This window comes from Nerophis lumbriciformis, linkage group LG26, assembly GCF_033978685.3.
Source record: "Nerophis lumbriciformis linkage group LG26, RoL_Nlum_v2.1, whole genome shotgun sequence".
NCBI classification, from domain to species: domain Eukaryota; kingdom Metazoa; phylum Chordata; class Actinopteri; order Syngnathiformes; family Syngnathidae; genus Nerophis; species Nerophis lumbriciformis.
Window position 1 is genome coordinate 11,546,996 of NC_084573.2, and position 22,464 is coordinate 11,569,459.

At 41.6% G+C, this 22,464-nt stretch overlaps 2 protein-coding genes across 2 annotated transcripts in view; one reads left to right on the top strand and one right to left on the bottom strand.

Annotated features, from left to right (window-relative positions):
- LOC133623909 (calpain-3-like) overlaps positions 1–17,755 on the top strand; it is a 77,684-nt gene extending 59,929 nt beyond the window's left edge. The window contains exons 14-23 of the mRNA XM_072916257.1: positions 1,578–1,601; positions 1,709–1,795; positions 8,564–8,641; positions 8,715–8,772; positions 8,842–8,906; positions 11,397–11,465; positions 11,553–11,631; positions 14,338–14,454; positions 14,524–14,582; positions 17,617–17,755. Coding sequence (XP_072772358.1) covers positions 1,578–1,601; positions 1,709–1,795; positions 8,564–8,641; positions 8,715–8,772; positions 8,842–8,906; positions 11,397–11,465; positions 11,553–11,631; positions 14,338–14,454; positions 14,524–14,582; positions 17,617–17,643 — 663 coding nt within the window. The 3' untranslated portion in view covers positions 17,644–17,755. The remainder of the gene's footprint in view (positions 1–1,577; positions 1,602–1,708; positions 1,796–8,563; positions 8,642–8,714; positions 8,773–8,841; positions 8,907–11,396; positions 11,466–11,552; positions 11,632–14,337; positions 14,455–14,523; positions 14,583–17,616) is intronic.
- Positions 17,704–22,464, bottom strand: part of LOC133623907 (zinc finger protein 106-like) — a 62,384-nt gene continuing 57,623 nt past the window's right edge. The window contains exons 20-21 of the mRNA XM_061987388.2: positions 18,259–18,405; positions 17,704–18,175 (exon numbers count right to left, since the gene is read on the bottom strand). Coding sequence (XP_061843372.2) covers positions 18,119–18,175; positions 18,259–18,405 — 204 coding nt within the window. The 3' untranslated portion in view covers positions 17,704–18,118. The remainder of the gene's footprint in view (positions 18,176–18,258; positions 18,406–22,464) is intronic.

The window sequence follows — 22,464 nt, forward strand, 5'->3', positions numbered from 1 at the left end:
TATATTTTTTTGTATAAGCTGCAAAAAAATATTACAATTTTACTTTAAAAACTGGCAGCTCATTCACAAAAATGTTACAGTGAAAGCAGTGTTTTGTTTATTTTTTACAATGGAATCAATGGAATGGAATGGAGAAACAATACCACTGTTTTTAGCGGTAAAATTCAAGTAACAGCGCAGTTATTTTTAGAATAAAATCTTGTTTTAAGGTTGTTAGTTTTTTATAATGTTTCAGTGTCTTACTTTATCTGGGGAAAAAAACAGCACCAAAGTTGATTTTACGGTTAAAAAAACTCAGTTGGCGGAATTTAACTGTAAAATCTATTGTAAATTTTACAGTCTACAATTTGACTGATAATTTGTTTGGAAATCATAAATCAAGCAGATATTTAAGTACAGTATTTATCTTTTAACAACAAATATTTTTGGAATACATCATATTTTGATTTTGATGATATTGAATTTTAAAAGATATGCAATTGCATGCAGTACATTATTTTTAATCTCAAAAGGAAAATAAATATATTCAGTAAGAAAAGATTAAGCATTTTATTAATGCATATTATTTCCAGGCTTTCGCGAGCCACATTAATTAATGTGAGGGGCCAAATCTTGCCACCGGGCCCTGAGTTTTGACACCTGTGGTTAATACACATATACTGTGCATATAAACGACTCATTGTTATCTTAATAATAATTTTATTATGATATATAGAGATGAAAAATACTGAAGTATTCCATTCTGTTTGCAGTAGGCCTACTAAAATGTGTATAAATATTAGGGCTGTCAAAATAATGAGTTAACTTATGTGATTAACAAAACAAAATAAATCGTAATAATCATGCATACATGCAGATCATGCAATTTATTTTGAGGGCACATGCTCCTTTTGCCCTCAAAACCGTAACATCTTGTTTTATTGTTTTAGTTTCTTACTGTAAATGGGAAAAAACAGCACTAAAGTTGATTTTACGCTAAAAAACTAAAGTCGGCGGAATTTAACCGTAAAATCTATTGTCAATTTGACACTCAATTTATTTTGAAATTGTAAGTCAAGCAGATATTTCAGTACAGTATTTATCTTTATTTGAACAAAAAATATTTTTGGAATACATAATATTTTGATATTAAATTTTAAAAGATATGCAATTGCATGCAGTACATTATTTTTATTCTCAAAAGGAAAATAAATATATTTAGTAAGAAAATTTTATTAACGCATATTATTTTCAGGCTTTCGCGGGCCACATAAAATAATGTGGCGGGCCAGATTTGGCCCCCGGCCCTTGAGTTTGACACCTGTGGTTTAAAAGATATGTAATTTTATTGGGTAGATATGTATTATTTTCGGTAAATATTTGTTTTCTGTCAAAATGACACGAACTAATACATTAAGAAAAATAAAGTTCTTTATCGACACATTTCCAGGCTTTCGCGAGCCACATTAATTAAAGTGAGGGGCCAAATCTGAGTTTTGACACCTGTGGTTAATACACACATACTGTGCATATAAACAACTCATCATTATCTTACGAGTGAGACTAACCTGTTTCATCTCATGTCAACCGTCCTCCAGCCGGACAAGAAAAGGAAGGACAAGGTAATGCATGTTGACATCACCACCGCCATGTTCACTCACATCCTGTTAGTGATGATAACAACACAGACAACAACACTTCAACATGGCTCTTTTTGTCCTTTAAACAGCCCATTGTGTTTGTGTCAGACCCAGCGCACGCCAACAAAGAGATCCAGCATGACGGAATCCAGGGCGAGGCGAGGAAGAAACCAAAGGTAATTGGTCGGGATCAGAAACAGAATATGGTGCAGGTCCGATAACATCAAACGTGAGGATAAATGCCGTATTGACCCGTCTATTCGACAGGAATTTGCTCACGCTAGAAAGAAATCTGAAAAAGTCATGTCTGATTAGGTCTTAATATACAGTACAGGCCAAAAGTTTGGACACACCTAATTATTTCAATGTGTTTTCTTTCTTCATGACTATTTCCATTGTAGATTGTCACTGAAGGCATCAAAACTATGACACCTGTGAAGTGAAAACCATTTCAGGTGACTACCTCTTGAAGCTCATGGAGAGAATGCCAAGAGTGTGCAAAGCAGTAATAAGAGCAAAGGGTGGCTATTTTGAAGAAACTAGAATAAAAATCGACCGATCACCACCTGGTGGTGAGTTGGCTGCGATGGTGGGGGAGGATGCCGGACAGACCTGGCAGGCCCAAACGCATTGTGAGGGTTTGCTGGGAACGTCTGGCAGAGTCTCCTGTCAGAGAGAGTTTCAATTCCCACCTCCGGAAGAACTTTGAACATGTCACGAGGGAGGTGCTGGACATTGAGTCCGAGTGGACCATGTTCCGCGCCTCTACTGTCGAGGCAGCTGATTGGAGCTGTGGCCGCAAGGTAGTTGGTGCTTGTCGTGGCGGTAATCCTAGAACCCGTTGGTGGACACCGGCGGTGAGGGATGCCGTTAAGCTGAAGAAGGAGTCCTATCGGGTTCTTTTGGCTCATAGGACTCCTGAGGCAGCGGACAGGTACCGACAGGCCAAGCCGTGTGCGGCTTCAGCGGTTGCGGAGGCAAAAACTCGGACATGGGAGGAGTTCGGGGAAGCCATGGAAAACGACTTCCGGACGGCTTCGAAGTGATTCTGGACCACCATCCGCCGCCTCAGGAAGGGGAAGCAGTGCACTGTCAACACCGTGTATGGTGAGGATGGTGTTCTGCTGACCTCGACTGCGGATGTTGTGGATCGGTGGAGGGAATACTTCGAAGACCTCCTCAATCCCACCAACACGTCTTCCTATGAGGAAGCAGTGCCTGGGGAATCTGTGGTGGGCTCTTCTATTTCTGGGGCTGAGGTTGCTGAGGTAGTTAAAAAGCTCCTCGGTGGCAAGGCCCCGGGGGTGGATGAGATCCGCCCGGAGTTCCTTAAGGCTCTGGATGCTGTGGGGCTGTCTTGGTTGACAAGACTCTGCAGCATCGCGTGGACATCGGGGGCGGTACCTCTGGATTGGCAGACCGGGGTGGTGGTTCCTCTCTTTAAGAAGGGGTACCGGAGGGTGTGTTCTAACTATCGTGGGATCACACTCCTCAGCCTTCCCGGTAAGGTCTATTCAGGTGTACTGGAGAGGAGGCTACGCCGGATAGTCGAACCTCGGATTCGTACTGGTCGTGGAACTGTGGACCAGCTCTATACTCTCGGCAGGGTCCTTGAGGGTACATGGGAGTTTGCCCAACCAGTCTACATGTGCTTTGTGGACTTAGAGAAGGCATTCGACCGTGTCCCTCGGGAAGTCCTGTGGGGAGTGCTCAGAGAGTATGGGGTATCGGACTGTCTGATTTTGGCGGTCCGCTCCCTGTATGATCAGTGTCAGAGCTTGGTCCGCATTGCCGGCAGTAAGTCGGAAACGTTTCCAGTGAGGGTTGGACTCCGGCAAGGCTGCCCTTTGTCACCGATTCTGTTCACAACTTTTATGGACATAATTTCTAGGCGCAGTCAAGGCCTTGAGGGGATCTGGTTTGGTGGCTGCAGGATTAGGTCTCTGCTTTTTGCAGATGACATGGTCCTGATGGCTTCATCTGGCCAGGATCTTCAGCTCTCGCTGGATCGGTTCGCAGCCGAGTGTGAAGCGACTGAGATGAGAATCAGCACCTCAAAGTCCGAGTCCAAGGTTCTCGCCCGGAAAAGGGTGTAATGCCATCTTCGGGTTGGGGAGGAGACCTTGCCCCAAGTGGAGGAGTTCAAGTACCTCGGAGTCTTGTTCACGAGTGAGGGAAAAGTGGATCGTGAGATCGACAGGCGGATCGGTGCGGCATCTTCAGTGATGCGGACGCTGTATCGATCCGTTGTGGTGAAGAAGGAGCTGAGCCGGAAGGCAAAGCTCTCAATTTACCGGTCGATCTACGTTCCCATCCTCACCTATGGTCATGAGCTTTGGGTCATGACCGAAAGGACAAGATCACGGGTACAAGTGGCCGAAATGAGTTTCCTCCGCCGGGTGGCGGGGCTCTCCCTTTGAGATAGGGTGAGAAGCTCTGTCATCCGGGAGGAGCTCAAAGTAAAGCCGCTGCTCCTCCACATCGAGAGGAGCCAGATGAGGTGGTTCGGGCATCTGGTCAGGATGCCACCCGATCGCCTCCCTCGGGAGGTGTTTAGGGCACGTCCGACCGGTAGGAGGCCACGGGGAAGACCCAGGACACGTTGGGAAGACTATGTCTCCCGGCTGGCCTGGGAACGTCTCGGGATCCCCCGGGAGGAGCTGGACGAAGTGGCTGGGGAGAGGGAAGTCTGGGCTTCCCTGTTTAGGCTGCTGCCCCCGCGACCCGACCTCGGATAAGCGGAAGAAGATGGATGGATGGATGGAGAATAAAAATCATGTTTTCAGTTATTTCACCTTTTTTTGAATGCAGAAAAATAGAGGGGAAGAAAGAGAAGCAACCTATATTAACCTTGTAGATTGTTATTGTAACAATAGGTTAAGCTTTGTCAGTGTGCCATGTGTTACCCAGTTAATATATGTTTGATGAAACGTGATTATGTGTATGAGTGTATGTCAAGTGTGCAAAGCAGTGATTAGAGCAAAGGGTGGCTATTTTGAAGAAACTAGAATATAAAACATGTTTTCAGTTATTTCACCTTTTTTTTTGTTAGGTACATAACTCCACATGTGTTCATTCATAGTTTTGATGCCTTCAGTGACAATCTACAATGTAAATAGTCATGAAAATAAAGAAAACGCATTGAATGAAGAGGTGTGTCAGAACTTTTGGCCTGTACTGTATTTATACATCAGCAGGTGGCGCCAAACCACTTGTCCCCAAGCAAGTCAGAGCTTTTCTTCCCCATCCTTGTTTGTGTTTATACCCAATCATGGCACCCACCTGTTCCCAATGAGCCTGTTCACCTGTGGGATGTTCCAAATAAGTGTTTGATGAGCATTCCTCGACTTTCTCAGTCTTTTTTGCCACTTGTGCCAGCTTTTTTGAAACATGTTGCAGGCATCAAATTCCAAATGAGCTATTTGAAAAAAATAACAGTTCGAACGTTAAGTATCTTGTCTTTGCAGTCTATTCAATTGAATATAAGTTGAAAAAGATTAGCAAAACATTGTATTCTGTTTTTATTTACTATTTACACAACTTGCCAACTTGACTGGTTTTGGGTTTTGTATACATAGTGCAAATGTTTAATGCGCAATATGTATTATTTTTACTCATTTTTATATATATTTTTACTTTTGTTACTGTGTGTAAAAGCTTGCACTGCATACAGTGCATCCAGAAAGGATTCACAGCGTTTCACTGGTTTTGGGTTTTGTAGGAAGGCAAGATTGTTTTCTAAATATAGGTCGGGTCGCGGGGGCAGCAGCCTAAGCAGGGAAGCCCAGACTTCTCTCTCCCCAGCCACTTCGTCCAGCTCTTCCTGTGGGACCCCGAGGCGTTCCCAGGCCAGCCGGGAGACATAGTCTTCCCAACGTGTCCTGGGTCTTCCCCGCGGCCTCCTACCGGTCGGACGTGCCCTAAACACCTCCCTAGGGAGGCGTTCGGGTGGCATCCTGACCAGATGCCCGAACCACCTCATCTGGCTCCTCTCGATGTGGAGGAGCAGCGGCTTTACTTTGAGCTCCCCGCGGATGACAGAGCTTCTCACCCTATCTCTAAGGGAGAGCCCTGCCACCCGGCGGAGGAAACTCATTTCGGCCGCTTGTACCCGTGATCTTGTCCTTTCGGTCATAACCCAAAGCTCATGACCATAGGTGAGGATGGGAACGTAGATCGACCGGTAAATTGAGAGCTTTGCCTTCCGGCTCAGCTCCTTCTTCACCACAACGGATCGATACAGCGTCCGCATTACTGAAGACGCCGCACCGATCCGCCTGTCGATCTCACGATCCACTCTTCCCTCACTCGTGAACAAGACTCCGAGGTACTTAAACTCCTCCACTTGGGGCAAGATCTCCTCCCCAACCCGAAGATGGCATTACACCCTTTTCCGGGCGAGAACCATGGACTCGGACTTGGAGGTGCTGATTCTCATCCAAGTCGCTTCACACTCGGCTGCGAACCGATCCAGCGAGAGCTGAAGATCCTGGCCAGATGAAGCCATCAGGACCACATCATCTGCAAAAAGCAGAGACCTGCAGCCACCAAACCAGATCTCCTCAACGCCTTGACTGCGCCTAGAAATTCTGTCCATAAAAGTTATGAACAGAATCGGTGACAAAGGGCAGCCTTGGCGGAGTCCAACCCTCACTGGAAACGTGGCCGGCAATGCGGACCAAGCTCTGACACTGATCATACAGGGAGCGGACTGCCACAATCAGACAGTCCGATACCCCATACTCTCTGAGCACTCCCCACAGGACTTCCCGAGGGACACGGTCGAATGCCTTCTCCAAGTCTACAAAACACATGTAGACTGGTTGGGCAAACTCCCATGCACCCTCAAGGACCCTGCCGAGAGTATAGAGCTGGTCCACAGTTCCACGACCAGGACGAAAACCACACTGTTCCTCCTGAATCCGAGGTTCGACTATCCGGCGTAGCCTCCTCTCCAGTACACCTGAATAGACCTTACCGGGAAGGCTGAGGAGTGTGATCCCACGATAGTTAGAACACACCCTCCGGTTCCCCTTCTTAAAGAGAGGAACCACCACCCCGGTCTGCCAATCCAGAGGTACCGCCCCCGATGTCCACGCGATGCTGCAGAGTCTTGTCAACCAAGACAGCCCCACAGCATCCAGAGCCTTAAGGAACTCCGAGCGGATCTCAACCACCCCCGGGGCCTTGCCACCGAGGAGCTTTTTAACTACCTCAGCAACCTCAGCCCCAGAAATAGGAGAGCCCACCACAGATTCCCCAGGCACTGCTTCCTCATAGGAAGACGTGTTGGTGGGATTGAGGAGGTCTTCGAAGTATTCCCTCCACCGATCCACAACATCCGCAGTCGAGGTCAGCAGAACACCATCCTCGCCATACACGGTGTTGATAGTGCACTGCTTCCCCTTCCTGAGGCGGCGGATGGTGGTCCAGAATTGCTTCGAAGCCATCCGGAAGTCGTTTTCCATGGCCTCCCCGAACTCCTCCCATGTCCGAGTTTTTGCCTCTGCGACCGCTGAAGCGAGATGAACTAATTTCAGCTATTTGGGTTAAAAAAAATGTTTTGCAAACCATTATAATCCGCAAATAATGTGCCGTTGTTGAGTGTCGGTGCTGTCTAGAGCGCGGCAGAGTAACCGTGTAATACTCTTCCATATCAGTAGGTGGCAGCAGGTAGCTAATTGCTTTGTAGATGTTGGGAACATGGTGTTGGGTTTTATCAAATAAATTTCCCCCCAAAAATGCGACTTATATATGTTTTTTTCCTTCTTTATTATGCATTTTCGGCCGGTGCGACTTATACTCCGGAGCGACTTATACTCCGAAAAATACGGTACATCTATTTTCAACAATATCATAACCAGAACATCAAAGAAACATAAAAAATGGTATCAAACGGTTAACACTTACATTCTCTTTTAGGGGCAGCGGTGTTGTTGATCACCCTTTGTTGCCAGTTCGTCCAAGTCTAGTATCAGTTTTGTCGTGGCAATTCTCAAAACAGATCTTCGCTCCATTCTGTTTTAATATTTGGCAGGCGGTTCGCAGCAGAGTGTGAAGCGACTGGGATGAGAATCAGCACCTCCAAATCCGAGTCCATGGTTCTCGCCCGGAAAAGGAGGAGATCTTGCCCCAAGTGCAGGAGTTCAAGTACCTCGGAGTCTTGTTCACGAGTGAGGGAAGAGTGGATCGTGAGATCGTCAGGCGGATCGGTGCGGCGTCTTCAGTAATGCGGACGCTTTATCGATCCGTTGTGGTGAAGAAGGAGCTGAGCCGGAAGGCAAAGCTCTCAATTTACCGGTCGATCTACGTTCCCATCCTCACCTATGGTCATGAACTTTGGGTTATGACCGAAAGGACAAGATCACGAGTACAAGCGGCCGAAATGAGTTTCCTCCGCCGGGTGGCGGGGCTCTCCCTTAGAGATAGGGTGAGAAGCTCTGCCATCCGGGGGGAGCTCAAAGTAAAGCCGCTGCTCCTCCACATCGAGAGGAGCCAGATGAGGTGGTTCGGGCATCTGGTCAGGATGCCACCCGAACGCCTCCCTAGGGAGGTGTTTAGGGCACGTCCGACCGGTAGGAGGCCGCGGGGAAGACCCAGGACACGTTGGGAAGACTATGTCTCCCGGCTGGCCTGGGAACGCCTCGGGGTCCCACAGGAAGAGCTGGACGAAGTGGCTGGGGAGAGGGAAGTCTGGGCTTCCCTGCTTCGGATGCTGCCCCCGCGACCCGACCTCGGATAAGCGGAAGAAGATGGATGGATTAAAAGGGACCAACGGGCTGTAATTTACCCGCCACAGCCCTAGGGTGTACAAGAGTTTTAAAGGCTGGGAAAAGTGTTAAGACTCCATGGGGATTCAATCACACACCTCAAAAAAGCCCGAGTACATCAACTGTATAGAATACTGTATATATATATCAAGTAAGCATGTGTTTTGTGCCCAGAAAAAAATTATTGAACCAGAGGAGGAAACTGAGGAAGAAAAACAGTTCCAGGTCATCTACAAACAAATCGCCGGTGAGGTGAGTAAACACCGACGACATTGACTTCCGATACAACCTGATGTGTAACGATATCACCCCCCCCCCCCATCAGGACATGCAGATCTGTGCCAACGAGCTCCAAACCATCATGAAGAACGTGCTCTCGAAATGTGAGTTAAAAGAAATACTACCTGGTGTCACGTGACCTCTCACTGGAGTTGTGCTCTCCACCCCAACAGTGGACGACAAGAAAACGGAAGGTTTCAGCCTGGAGACGTGTCGCAGTATGATTGCACTGATGGATGTATCCTTGTGTATTGAGCCCTTAAAGGGGAACATTATCACCAGACCTATGTAAGCGTCAATATATACCTTGATGTTGCAGAAAAAAGACCATATATTTTTTTAACCGATTTCCGAACTCTAAATGGGTGAATTTTGGTGAATTAAACGCTTTTCTATTATTCGCTCTCGGAGCGATGACGTCACAACGTGACGTCACATCGGGAAGCAATACGCCATTTTCTCAAACACCGAGTCAAATCAGCTCTGTTATTTTCAGTTTTTTTCGACTGTTTTCCGTACCTTGGAGACATCATGCCTCGTCGGTGTGTTGTCGGAGGGTGTAACAACACGAACAGGGACGGATTCAAGTTGCACCAGTGGCCCAAAGATGCGAAAGTGGCAAGAAATTGGACGTTTGTTCCGCACACTTTACAGACGAAAGTTATGCTACGACAGAGATGGCAAGAATGTGTGGATATCCTGCGACACTCAAAGCAGATGCATTTCCAACGATAAAGTCAAAGAAATCTGCGAGCGGATGAGGGTATGTCTACAGAATATATTAATTGATGAAAATTGGGCTGTCTGCACTCTCAAAGTGCATGTTGTTGCCAAATGTATTTCATATGCTGTAAACCTAGTTCATAGTTGTTAGTTTCCTTTAATGCCAAACAAACACATACCAATCGTTGGTTAGAAGGCGATCGCCGAATTCGTCCTCGCTTTCTCCCGTGTCGCTGGCTGTCGTGTCGTTTTCGTCGATTTCGCTTGCATACGGTTCAAACCGATATGGCTCAATAGCTTCAGTTTCTTCTTCAATTTCGTTTTCGCTACCTGCCTCCACACTACAACCATCCGTTTCAATACATGCGTAATTTGTTGAATCGCTTAAGCCGCTGAAATCCGAGTCTGAATCCGAGCTAATGTCGCTATAGCTTGCTGTTCTTTCCGCCATGTTTGTTTGTGTTGGCTTCACTATGTGACGTCACAGGAAAATGGACGGGTGTGTATATAACGATGGTTAAAATCAGGCACTTTGAAGCTTTTTTTAGGGATATTGCATGATGGGTAAAATTTTGAAAAAAACTTCGAAAAATAAAATAAGCCACTGGGAACTGATTTTTAATGGTTTTAACCCTTCTGAAATTGTGATAATGTTCCCCTTTAACACCTTTTACTCGGGAGGGGAAACACATCTCACCTGGCATTAGTGTGTGTGAGTGACAGGAAGAAAAGATCAGACTCGCTTGGAGAAATGTTAGGCTCCATCAGTTGGTTTGCATGTACGTAAAGCGATATTACGGACTTTGGATCCCTCAGGCGGTACTGCATCAAAAAGCGACACCGGTGTGTAAAGGATATCACCCCATGGGCTCAGGAACACTTCAGAAAACCACCGTCAGTAACTGCAGTTGGTCGCTGCATCTGTAAGTGCAAGTTAAAACTCTACTATGCAAAGCCAAAGCCATTTATCAACAACACCCAGAAACGCCGCCGGCTTCGCTGGGCTCGAGCTCATCTAAGACGGACAGATGCAACGTGGAAAAGTGTTCTGTGGTCTGACGAGTCCACATTTCAAATTGTTTTTGGAAACTGTGGACGTCGTGTCCTCCGGACCAAAGAGGAAAAGAACCATCCGGATTGTTCTAGGCGCAAAGTTGAAAAGCCAGCATCTGTGATGGTATGGGGGTGTATTAGTGCCCAAGACATGGGTAACTTACACATCTGTGAAGGCGCCATTAATGCTGAAAGGTACATACAGGTTTTGGAGGAACATATGTTGCCATCCAAGCAACATTATCATGGACGCCCCTGCTTATTTCAGCAAAACAATGCCAAACCACATGTTACAACAGCACGGGTACTAGACTGGCCTGCCTGTAGTCCAGACCTGTCTCCCATTGGAAATGTGTGGCGCATTATGAAGCCTAAAATACCACAACGGACTGTTGAACAACTTAAGCTGTACATCAAGCAAGAATGGGAAAGAATTCCACCTGAAAAGTTTCAAAAATGTGTCTCCTCAGTTCCCAAACGTTTACTGAGTGTTGTTAAAAGGAAAGGCCATGTAACACAGTGGTAAAAATGCCCCTGTGCCAACATTTTTGCAATGTGTTGCTGCCATTAAAATCTAAGTTGACTATTTGCAAAAAAAAAAAAAATTACGTTTCTCAGTTCAAACATGAAATATTTTGTCTTTGCAGTCTATTCAATTGAATATAAGTTGAAAAGGATTTGCAAATATTCTGTTTTTATTTACCATTTACACAACGTGCCAACTTCACTTTGTTTTGGGTTTTCGACAATGTACATGTCTTATATTCGGTTTCATGCAGTAATCCCCTCAAGTGTGGTAAAATAAGACAAATGCACAACTTTAAATCCAATTCTACGATTTACCCACAAATAAAGTAGCAGTCAAAAGTCACAACACACCTTCTCATATTGTGCATAAATGCGATTCAAATCCTCTTACTGGTCTTTCTTCCATAACCCAGCCCAATTTCAGACAGATGGAACAGGAAAACTGAATCTCCAGGAGTTTAAACACCTGTGGAAAAAGATCAAGCATTGGCAGGTACATTTTCAAAAATGTTATGTCTGATGTTTTTGTTTATTCTTTGTCACATTACCACTCACTACGGAGGCAATTACTGTTTTGCAGGAGGTCTTCAAACGTTACGACAAACACCACGGCGACGCCATCAGTAGTTTTGAAATGAGAAATGCCGTTAATGATGCAGGTGAGAAAAATCGCAGAAAGATGCTGATGAAAGAATAACATTTATACTAATGTTCACATATAGTAATAATATACTTCCCACACTGCAAAAACTGAAATCTAAGTAAGATTAAATATCTCAAATAAGGGTGATATTTGCTTATTTTCTGTCTGATAAGATCATTCTTCTCACTAAGCAGATTTTATGTTAGTGTTTTACTTGTTTTAAGTGTTTTGGTCCTAAATGATCTCAGTAAGATATTACAGCTTGTAGCTGAGATTTGACGACCTATATTGAGTAAAACATGCTTGAAATATCAACTGTTGCAAAGCTGTGTCATCAACACTCACAAGTATAAAACTACTTTTTTAAAGTAATCATTTCTTATTTCAAGCATGAAAAAAAAAAAATCATGACTTTGACACAATTGTGTCTCATATTAAAACAGATTACAGATTAAAACAGTACAGTTGTTATTAGTGAGAATATACTGATTTTAAGGTATTTTTGGGTTCATTGAGTTAGCTAATTAGGGACCGAGTCCCTTTGGGACAGAGGACCCTATTGAATTTCTAACGTTTGAGCTGTAATTTGACCCCCTTAACATGCTTCAAAACTCACCAAATTGGACACACACATCAGGACTGGCAAAAATTGCGATCTAATCAAAAAACAAACCCCAAAACTCAAAATTGCGCTTTAGCGGCCCCTAGGAAGAAAACACAGACAAAATTGCCTCTAACTCCCAGTAGGAATGTCGTAGAGAGATGAAACAAAAACCTCTATGTAGGTCTCACTTAGACCTAGATTTCATACACTGACAACCCCCAGCAAAAATCAACAGGAAGTTTGCAATTCCCCCTTCAAAACAAAAGTTGAGTAAAAACAGTCACCTTTTTTCAAACATTATCTCCTCTGAGCGCGTTTGTCGTGTCGGCTTCAAATTAGCACAGGAAAGAGATTGAACCCTTCCGATTAAAAGTTGATGAAAGAGTTTTAATTACTGCTCCGGTTTGGATTTTATGAGCCCTCAAAGTCGGTCCCGTCCATCGCTGCTTGCAGCTTTAATTTTACTTGTTTTGGAAAGCGTTGACAAGCCAAATTTTCTTGTTCTATTGGCAGATAATTTTGCTTAGTTCAAATAAAATACCAATAATTTTTGTATTTTTTTTTCTTGTTTTTGAACACTGACTTTTTGCAGTGTAGCTGAGATTTTATGACCTATATTGAGTAAAACAAGCTGTGTCATTAACACTCACAAGTATAAAACTACTTTTTTTAAGTAATAATTTCTTTCTTCAAGCATGAGAAAAAAAATCATGCCGAGCGCATATCATTATGTCAAGATAATGGCACTAGCATTTACTTCATTTAAGAATATTTTCCAACATATTGACCAAAAAGGTCTAATTTTTTTTTCTGCCAAGAAAAGTGCACTTGTTATTAGTGAGAATATACTTATTTTAAGGTATTTTTGGGTTCATTGAGGTTAGCTAATTAGGGACCGAGTCCCTTTGGGACAGAGGACCCTATTGAATTTCTAGCGTTTGAGCAGTAATTTGACCCCCTTAACATGCGTCAAAACTCACCAAATTTGACACACACATCAGGACTGGCAAAAATTGCGATCTAATCAAAAAAACAAATCCCAAAACTCAAAATTGCGCTCTAGCGGCCCCTAGGAAGAAAACACAGACAAAACTGCCTCTAACTCCCAGTAGGAATGTCGTAGAGACATGAAACAAAAACCTCTATGTAGGTCTCACTTAGACCTAGATTTCATACACTGACAACCCCCAGCAAAAATCAACAGGAAGTTTGCAATTCCCCCTTCAAAACAAAAGTTGAGTAAAAACAGTCACCTTTTTTCAAACATTATCTCCTCAGAGCGCGTTTGTCATGTCGGCTTCAAACTAGCACAGGAAAGAGATTGAACCCTTCTGATTAAAAGTTGATGAAAGAGTTTTAATTACTGCTCCGGGTTGGATTTTATGAGCCCTCAAAGTCGGTCCCGTCCATCGCTGCTTGCAGCTTTAATTTTACTTGTTTTGGAAAGTGTTGACAAGCCAAATTTTCTTGTTCTATTGGCAGATAATTTTGCTTAGTTCAAATAAAATACCAATAATTTTTTTTTTTTTTTTCTTGTTTTTGAACACTGACTTTTTGCAGTGTAGCTGAGATTTTATGACCTATATTGAGTAAAACAAGCTGTGTCATTAACACTCACAAGTATAAAACTACTTTTTTTAAGTAATAATTTCTTTCTTCAAGCATGAGAAAAAAAAAGCATGCCGAGCGCATATCATTATGTCAAGATAATGGCACTAGCATTTACTTCATTTAAGAATATTTTTCAACATATTGCGCAAAAAGGTCTAATTTTTTTTTCTGCCAAGAAAAGTGCACTTGTTATTAGTGAGAATGTACTTATTTTAAGGTATTTTTGGGTTCATTGAGGTTAGCTAATTTTACTTGTTTTGGAAAGTCTTGCCCAGCCGAATTTTCTTGTTCTATTGGCAGATAATTTTGCTTAGTTCAAGTAAAATACCCCTAATTTTTGTATTTTTTTTCTTGTTTTTTTAACACTGACTTTTTGCAGTGCATGTGCTCTGTTGTCACACCTATACTGCACACAGCCTCTATAGGGGCAATATTTTAATTCCAAGTAAATGTACGCAGCAGCAGTTCTCAATGTATTTCTATATTTACACTTATTTTGTATTTAAGGCTTCCACCTGAACAAACAGTTGTATGACATCATCGCCATGCGCTACGCAGACCAACACCTCAACATAGACTTTGACAGTTACATCTGCTGTTTTGTCAGACTGGAAGGAATGTTCAGTAAGTACAGTGAATGTTGTTATTGTACACATCTGCATGTACTGCATCGTTATGTTGTGTCTCCTGCAGGGGCTTTTCATGCTTTTGACAAAGACGGAGATGGACTGATCAAGCTCAATGTGCTGGAGGTTAGAGACATGCTTTTCTCATTACCTACAACAGTGTTTTTCAACCTTTTTTCAGCCAAGGCACATTTTATGCGTTGAAAAAAATTGCGGAAGCACACCACCGGCAGAAATCATTAAAAAACGAAACTCAGTTGACAGTAAAAAGTCGTTGTCGTAATTGTTGGATTTGACTTTAAACCATAACCAAGCATGCATCACTATAGCTCTTGTCTCAAAGTAGGTGTACTGTCACCACCTGTCACATCGCGCCCTGACTTATTTTGACTTTTTTGCCGTTTTCCTGTGTGTAGTGTTTTAGTTCTTGTCTTGCTTTTTCTCTTTTTTTTGGTATTTTCCTGTAGCAGTTTTCATGTCTTCCTTTGAGCGATATTCCCCGCATCTACTTTGTTTTAGCAATCAAGAATATTTCAGTTGTTTTTGTCCTTCTTTGTGGGGACATTGATTGTCATGTCATGTTCGGACGTACATTGTGGACGCCCTCTTTGCTCCGCAGTAAGTCTTTGCTGTCCTCCAGCATTCTGTTTTTGTTTACTTTGTAGCCAGTTCAGTTTTTGTTTTGTTCGGCATAGCCTTCCCTAAGCTTCAATGCCTTTTCTTAGGGACACTCACCTTTTGTTTATTTTGGGTTTAAGCATTAGACACCTTTTTTACCTGCACACTGCCTCTCGCTGTTTTCGACATCTACAAAGCAATTAGCTACCGGCTGCCACCTACTGATATGGAAGAGTATTACACGGTTACACCGCCGAGCTCTAGACAGCACAGACACTCAACAACAACAAATAATTTGCAGACTATAATTACTGGTTTGCAAAAAATATTTTTAACCCAAATAGGTGAAATTAGATAATCTCCACAGTGATTGAAAAATACTGACCTACAAAGCAACTTAAATTGTTCAGCATAGGTAGTGTATTTCCTCAAATACAGTTAGACTGTCTATTTACTTATCTGCCGGTGTTTATTTGAAGCAAAGTGCTTATTTTTGTGCCTCATACATTTGGCAATTCAATAGAGGCGTGGCCTCAACTTACCAGTGTTTCCCATACATTCAATTAATCAATCCAATTTGACTGCTACAAATAGATTCGGCACTACCTGGCCATCATACTATAAAAACATAATTATGCAAAATAAAGCAGCTTGTCGTTTAAAACGCATAATAGCTCGGATTTTTTTAACACACCTCAAAGGATCCTGGTGTGCCAAATAATACGACGACATGGCACAGGGGTGTCAAACTCCTTTTCATCGAGGGCCGCTTGTAATGGAGAGTAATATTCCCCTCATAATATTATTGCACAACAATATATATTTTTTACGTACTGCGTAAAAAAAAAATCTGTAGACTGGCAGCTGAATCGGCAGATTTTTACCGTGGATTTGATATTTTTTTTTGTCTTTACAGGATATTACTGTAAATGGAAAAAGGTTACCATGTTATTTTATGGTAAAATTCTGGCGACAGAGCAGCTAGTGTAAGTCGTGAACTCTATGGTGGTTGTTTTTGCCGTGTATTACTTTAAATAGAAAACATGGTATCACTGTTTTTTTTTTAATGATAAAATTCTGGCCACTGAGCAGCCTTTTTTTTTTTTGACCGTAAAATCTATTACCATTTTTACAATGTATAATTTAATGGCGAACTTGATTTTAAATAATAGGTCAATCAGGTATTTAATTTAATGTTTACCATAAAAAGATTAATGTATGATAATATGTTACATTAGGAAACATGAAACTAATGGTTCATTATCACAGATAACTTTGTAACACACACACACACACACACACACACACACACACACACACACACACACACACACACACGCACACACACGCACACACACGCACACACACAAATGCACACACACGCACATACACACCTTCTCATTCAATGTGTTATCTTTATTTTCATGACTATTTACATTGTAGATTGTCACTGAAGGCATCAAAACTGAATCAACACATGTGGAGTTATGTACCTAACAAACAAATGTGAAATAACTGAAAACAAGTTTCTTCAAAATAGCCACCCTTTGCTCTAGCTACTTTTTCGCACACTCTTGGCATTCTCTCCATGAGCTTCAAGAGGTAGTCACCTGAAATGGTTTTCACTTCACAGGTGTGCTTGAAGCTTATCGAGTGAATACCAAGAATGGGAGACCGGGCTTTCTGCGCCGCCGCTCCAAGTCTGTGGAACGCTCTCCCTGACCACCTGAGGGCACCACAGACTGTGGATGCTTTTAAAAAAGGCTTAAAAATCCGTCTTTTAATAAAAGCCTTTTTTTAGATATATGCATACTAGTTCTAGCTATTTGGCTGTTCTAGTTTTTATTTTTTTATTTTTTTTATTATCTTTTTTTTAATACACTGTAGCACTTTGAGGTTGTTTACTCAATGTAAAGTGCTTTTTATAAATACAATCTATTATTATTATTATTATTAAGAGTGTGCAAAGCAGTAATTAGAGCAAAGGGTGGCTATTTTGAAGAAACTAGAATATAAAACATGTTTCCAGTTACTTCACCTTTTTTTTTTGTTAAGTACATAACTCCACATGTGTTCATTCATAGTTGTGATGCCTTCAGTGACAATCTACAATGTAAATAGTCATGAAAATAAAGAAAACGCATTGAATGAGAAGGTGTGTCCAAACTTTTAGCCTGTACTGTATATATTTTTTCAAAGTAATAATTATTGTACTTTGGAAAATTACAAATGACTCATACTGTATGAAGTTAAAGTACCCCTGGTAGTCACACACACACACACACTAGGTGTGGTGAATTTACTCTCTGCATTTGACCCATTCCCTTGTTCCACCCCCTGGGAGGTGGGGCACAATATATTCTTATAAATGTATAATGCTTTAATAACCTATTTTTCATTGCTATTATATTCTTGACACTTTTCTTAAATAGTCATGAAAATAAAGAAAACACATTGAATGAGAAGGTGTGTCCAAACTTTTGTACTGTATATATATATACAAATGTTTATATTCTGATAATGTATTTCTATTTTTCTCTAGTGGCTTCAGCTGACCATGTATTCCTAATCATCTCCATGCATCAAGTCAGAAAGAAAGTGGACTTCAGACCTCAGACCTATTATTTTAATGTTTGGAGTTTTGCAGTAAAAGGTGATATGATGAGAAAAAAACATTTTCCTGGTGAATTAATTAATATGCCATCAACATTTACTTTTACTGTCTCTTATTTCTGAAAAGACAAGCAGTTGTCTATGTATATGTTAATTGCACACTAATACGCATCACTTACATGAATACACTTTTAAAAACCCTCAGGACCATTTGGTCTTTGAACCTACTCTGATTTTAAACAAATAAAATGCGTCACAGAACGGATGTTTCCCTGTATTGATTATTTGAATTATTCTTGGCAGCCCGACCCGCCAGTGTACATTACTAGGTCAAGAGATGTGTTTATTATTGTAGGATTGAAGTGTTAACTTAAGTATTATAACAGGAAATGAGGTATTTTAAAAATACTGCTGCTTCAGTCCTTCACTCCTCATGTGTCCACCTTACTTTCTGCATTGACGTGACTTCGCATGTGCTCAGGAAGATCCTGAAGAGATAAACAAAACGCACAAAGTATAATAGGAGTGACAACATGTTGATCATTATGATCAATTAGGATGGTTGTATTACCTGTTTTATCGCCTGCGGCGTGGAGAAAAAGGCGCTGCAGACCTTCCAGCGACATTTGAAAGTCCGCAGGTTGGGGTTGGAGTGGTCTCCCATGAGGTGCTGGACCAGATGTTCTGACATGCCGAAAATCAGGGAGCAATTTTGCCACTGCGAAGAAGGGGAAAAATAAATACAAATGTTTATTTGAGAAATACAAGTCTGGTTTAAAGTGACCATGTTAGGGATGTCCCGATCCGATATTTGGATTGGATCGGCTGCCGATATTTGCCAAAAATTGCGTATCGGCAAGGCATGGGAAAATGCCGATCCAGATCCAGTTTAAAAAAAAACTCCGGTCCGTGTTTTCCAAAGCACCGATTTAAATAATACATTCCACTTTTCTGCTGCTCCCTAATTTCCCTTCCGCATTTTCCAGCACACCTTCAACACATCCACAGGTCTGTGGATTCTCACGCAGTTGCTTTTAGCTGCTGGCATTACACGACAGGCTCTTCTCACTCGTTCCTGTGTCTCTCTCTCACAGACAGCGAGCGCACCTTCTTACACACGTCACATACTGTCACATCATACGTCACATACGTATACGTCCTCCCCGAGCAGAGAGGTAGCAGCATGGGTAACGTTAGCTGTGATGCTAGCGCAGCCGTGTGACCAACGTTCTCTCTAAGGTGCGCGCCTGTGCAATTGCAAACTGCTCAAGCGTCCACTGCGCAGAGCAATTATATGCCACGCACAAAATCAAATAAAAAAATAAGCGCATAACAATTTTCGACACACGGACACGACAGATAAAACAGTTTTCGTCATCATTGTTCAAATATTATAACCTCTGTCGAGACGCTTATCTCCGTTCGGTGCCACACGTCCACACCATCAAAATGCCGAGGCAAAAATTTCCAGATCAACACCGTATGAAAAAATTAGTGATTTTTTTAGTTGTGATTTCCTTCTCTGCATGAAAGTTTGAAAGTAGCATATATTAATGCAGTATGAAGAAGAATGTTTTAATGTAGACATGCAAGCCTTGAAAGAAAATTTTGAAAATCAAGACTACATTTCCTGCAAATGGGTGCATTTCTACCCTATATTTTAACTTTACATTTATTCTCATATCAAACTCTTTTGGCTGTCTTTTTGACACTTACATCCGGCGCCCCCTCCACACCCTGGATTATAAATAATGTAAATAATTCAATGTGATTATCTTGTGTGATGACTGTATTATGATGATAGTATACATCTGATAGTATATATCTGTATCATGAAACAATTTAAGTGGACCCCGACTTAAACAAGTTGAAAAACTTATTCGGGTGTTACCATTTAGTGGTCAATTGTACGGAATATGTACTTCACTGTGCAACCTACCAATAAAAGTCTCAATCAATCAATCAAAACACATAGAATCATCATACTGCTGTGATTATATGCATCAAGTGTTCATTCAAGGCTAAGGCAAAATATCGAGATATATATCGTGTATCACAATATGGCCTCAAAATATCGCAATATTAAAAAAAGGCCATATCGCCCAGCCCTAGTTTCAATGATGGCATTTCTGTTTGTCATGTATAATTTTGTCTATTTTGCGTTTATCCTTGAATAAACAGGTCAGTTTCTTGTTACCAACCATTGTGTATTATTCAAACTCCCCTAATTCAGCTGGCTAGTTGTTATCAAGAGTACTAAAACCCTTTTCAACATGATTCTGACAACTAAGTAGGCTAAATAACTTTAAACTTTAATACATGCTCGGATAGGGCAGTATCGGTCAGTATCGGAAGTGCAAAAACCTGGATCGGGACATCCCTAGTTAGAATAATACATAATGTTGGATATAGAGAACATACAAACCCTTTATTTATTGAATCAAAGATATTGAAATTCCACGACATAGTGAATTTGCAAACAGCTAAAATTATACACAAAGCAAACTATAACCTGCAACCCAATAATATACAACAATTCTTCTCAAAAAAAAGGAGAAATATAATCTTAGAGAAAAATGTAATTTAAAACATTTGTATGCACGTACAACACTTAAGACCTTCAGTATATCAGTATGTGGAATTAAATGATGGAACGGATTAAGCAAATAAATCAAACAATGTACTAATATGATCCACTTCAAGAAACTCTTCAAACTTAAAGTGTTTACAAAGTACAAAGAAGAAGAACCATGATAATAATTGGATCTGGATACAAAGCTTTGCACAGTACTGAATCTGCACTTTTAAAGGTTTTTAATGATTTGCTTTTAATGTCTGATTCTGGCAGCTCTGCCATTTTAGTGCTTTTAGATCTTACAGCTGCCTTTGACATAGTCGACCGCACAATTCCTTTAGATCGCCTGAGAGACTGTGTGGGTGTCAGGGGGACTGCATTAGAGTGGTTCAGATCCTACCTGTCAGAAAGGTCCTTCTCTGTCAGGCTGGGGGACGCCACTTCTTCTTCTGCTCCGCTTTACTGTGGTGTCCCCCAGGGATCTATTCTAGGCCCCATCCTGTTCGCTCTATATCTCCTCCCTCTTGGAGAGATTTTTAAGAGGCATGGAGTGTCTTATCACTGTTATGCAGACGACTGCCAAATTTATATGCCTATTTCAAAAGGCCACGGCCCCCTGACAACCCCTTCTCAACTGTCTATGCGACGTCAAGGCTTGGTTAGCCCAGAATTTTTTAATAATGAATGAGGGAAAAACGGAAATTTTAGTTTTTGGTCCGGCCCTCACTGACTTGGGACCATTTCAAAATTATGTGCGTCCCAAAGTCACCAGCCTTGGCGTCACTATAGACAGCGATTTTAAACTTGACAAACAAGTCAATGGCGTTTTAAAATCGTGTTTTTATCATCTTCGTCTTTTAGCAAAGGTAAAACCGTTTTTATCTTTTAACCTTTTTGAACAAGTCGTGCATGCTTTTATTTCAAGTGGCCTGGACTACTGCAATGCACTTTATGCTGGCATTAGCCAAAAAACTCTCTCCCGGTTGCAGTTAGTCCAGAACGCGGCAGCACGACTTTTAACAGGGGCCAGGAGACGCCAGCATATAACCCCAATTCTTGAGGAGTTTGCACTGGCTCCCTGTTCATTTTAGAATTGATTTTAAAACCTTGCTGTTTGTTTTTAAAGCTTTACATGGACTGGCACCTCATTATATCTCGGACCTCATCCAAACTTACAATCCTGCGCGTGCTCTGAGGTCCGAGAGCCAGCTCCAGCTCGTGGTGCCCAAGACTAGACTTAGAACCAGGGGAGACAGGGCCTTCTCTGTGGTCGGCCCTAAGCTCTGGAACACTCTGCCCCTCCATGTTCCAACTGCTCCCACAGTGGAGTGTTTTAGGTCTCGTCTTGAGACCCACTTTTATTCTTTGGCTTTTAACACTAAGTGAGTTGTGTGGTCCTCTGTGTTTTAAAATTTTGATTTCTATTAACTGTTTTAATTGGTTTTACCCTTTAAAATTGTTTTTAATCATTTTTATTTTATATTGTTTTTAATTGTGTTTAATATTGTTGTGCAGCACTTTGGAAACATTTTGTTGTTTAAATGTGCTATATAAATAAAGTGGATTGGATTGGATAAACTTTCTAAATTTATTTCATTCATTCATTCATTCTCAAAATAATCTTACTCATCTCACCATATGAAATTTTACTTACTTCACCAATTATTATTTATTTATTTTTATTGTGATTACTTGTGGAGTATATTGTGAATAAATTGAGAACAGGAAGTGAACAAAAGTTTTAGCAACTGTTATGTAAAAGAAAAGGGGTAGGATTAAATAAGCTCTGCTTCTTCCTACTCCTTTTCGAACATGTTGAATAGAGAAACTGGAAATTGTGATGTATCATGTTGTATGCTTGCATGTTCCAAATAAACTCAACTCTTACATGCAGGATTGCCAACACTTAAGTGTGGGTTTATTGACTTAAATTTCTACATTTACAGAAAATCCCATTTGACATGTTCAGACAACTACTGCATTTGCTCAAAAAGAGGCGCTGCTGAGAGCACCAGGTTTTTATTAAAGGGGAACTGTACGTTTTATGGATTTTTTCCTACCATTCACCAGCAAGACATGCACACGTTTGTTTCCTTTTTTATGCATTCTAACTACGGTAGTAAATAAATGAGAGTAAAAGTTAGCTTACGGCTGAGGCAATGGGAGTCGGTCAATTGCTTGAATTCAAAATTACGTCACGTC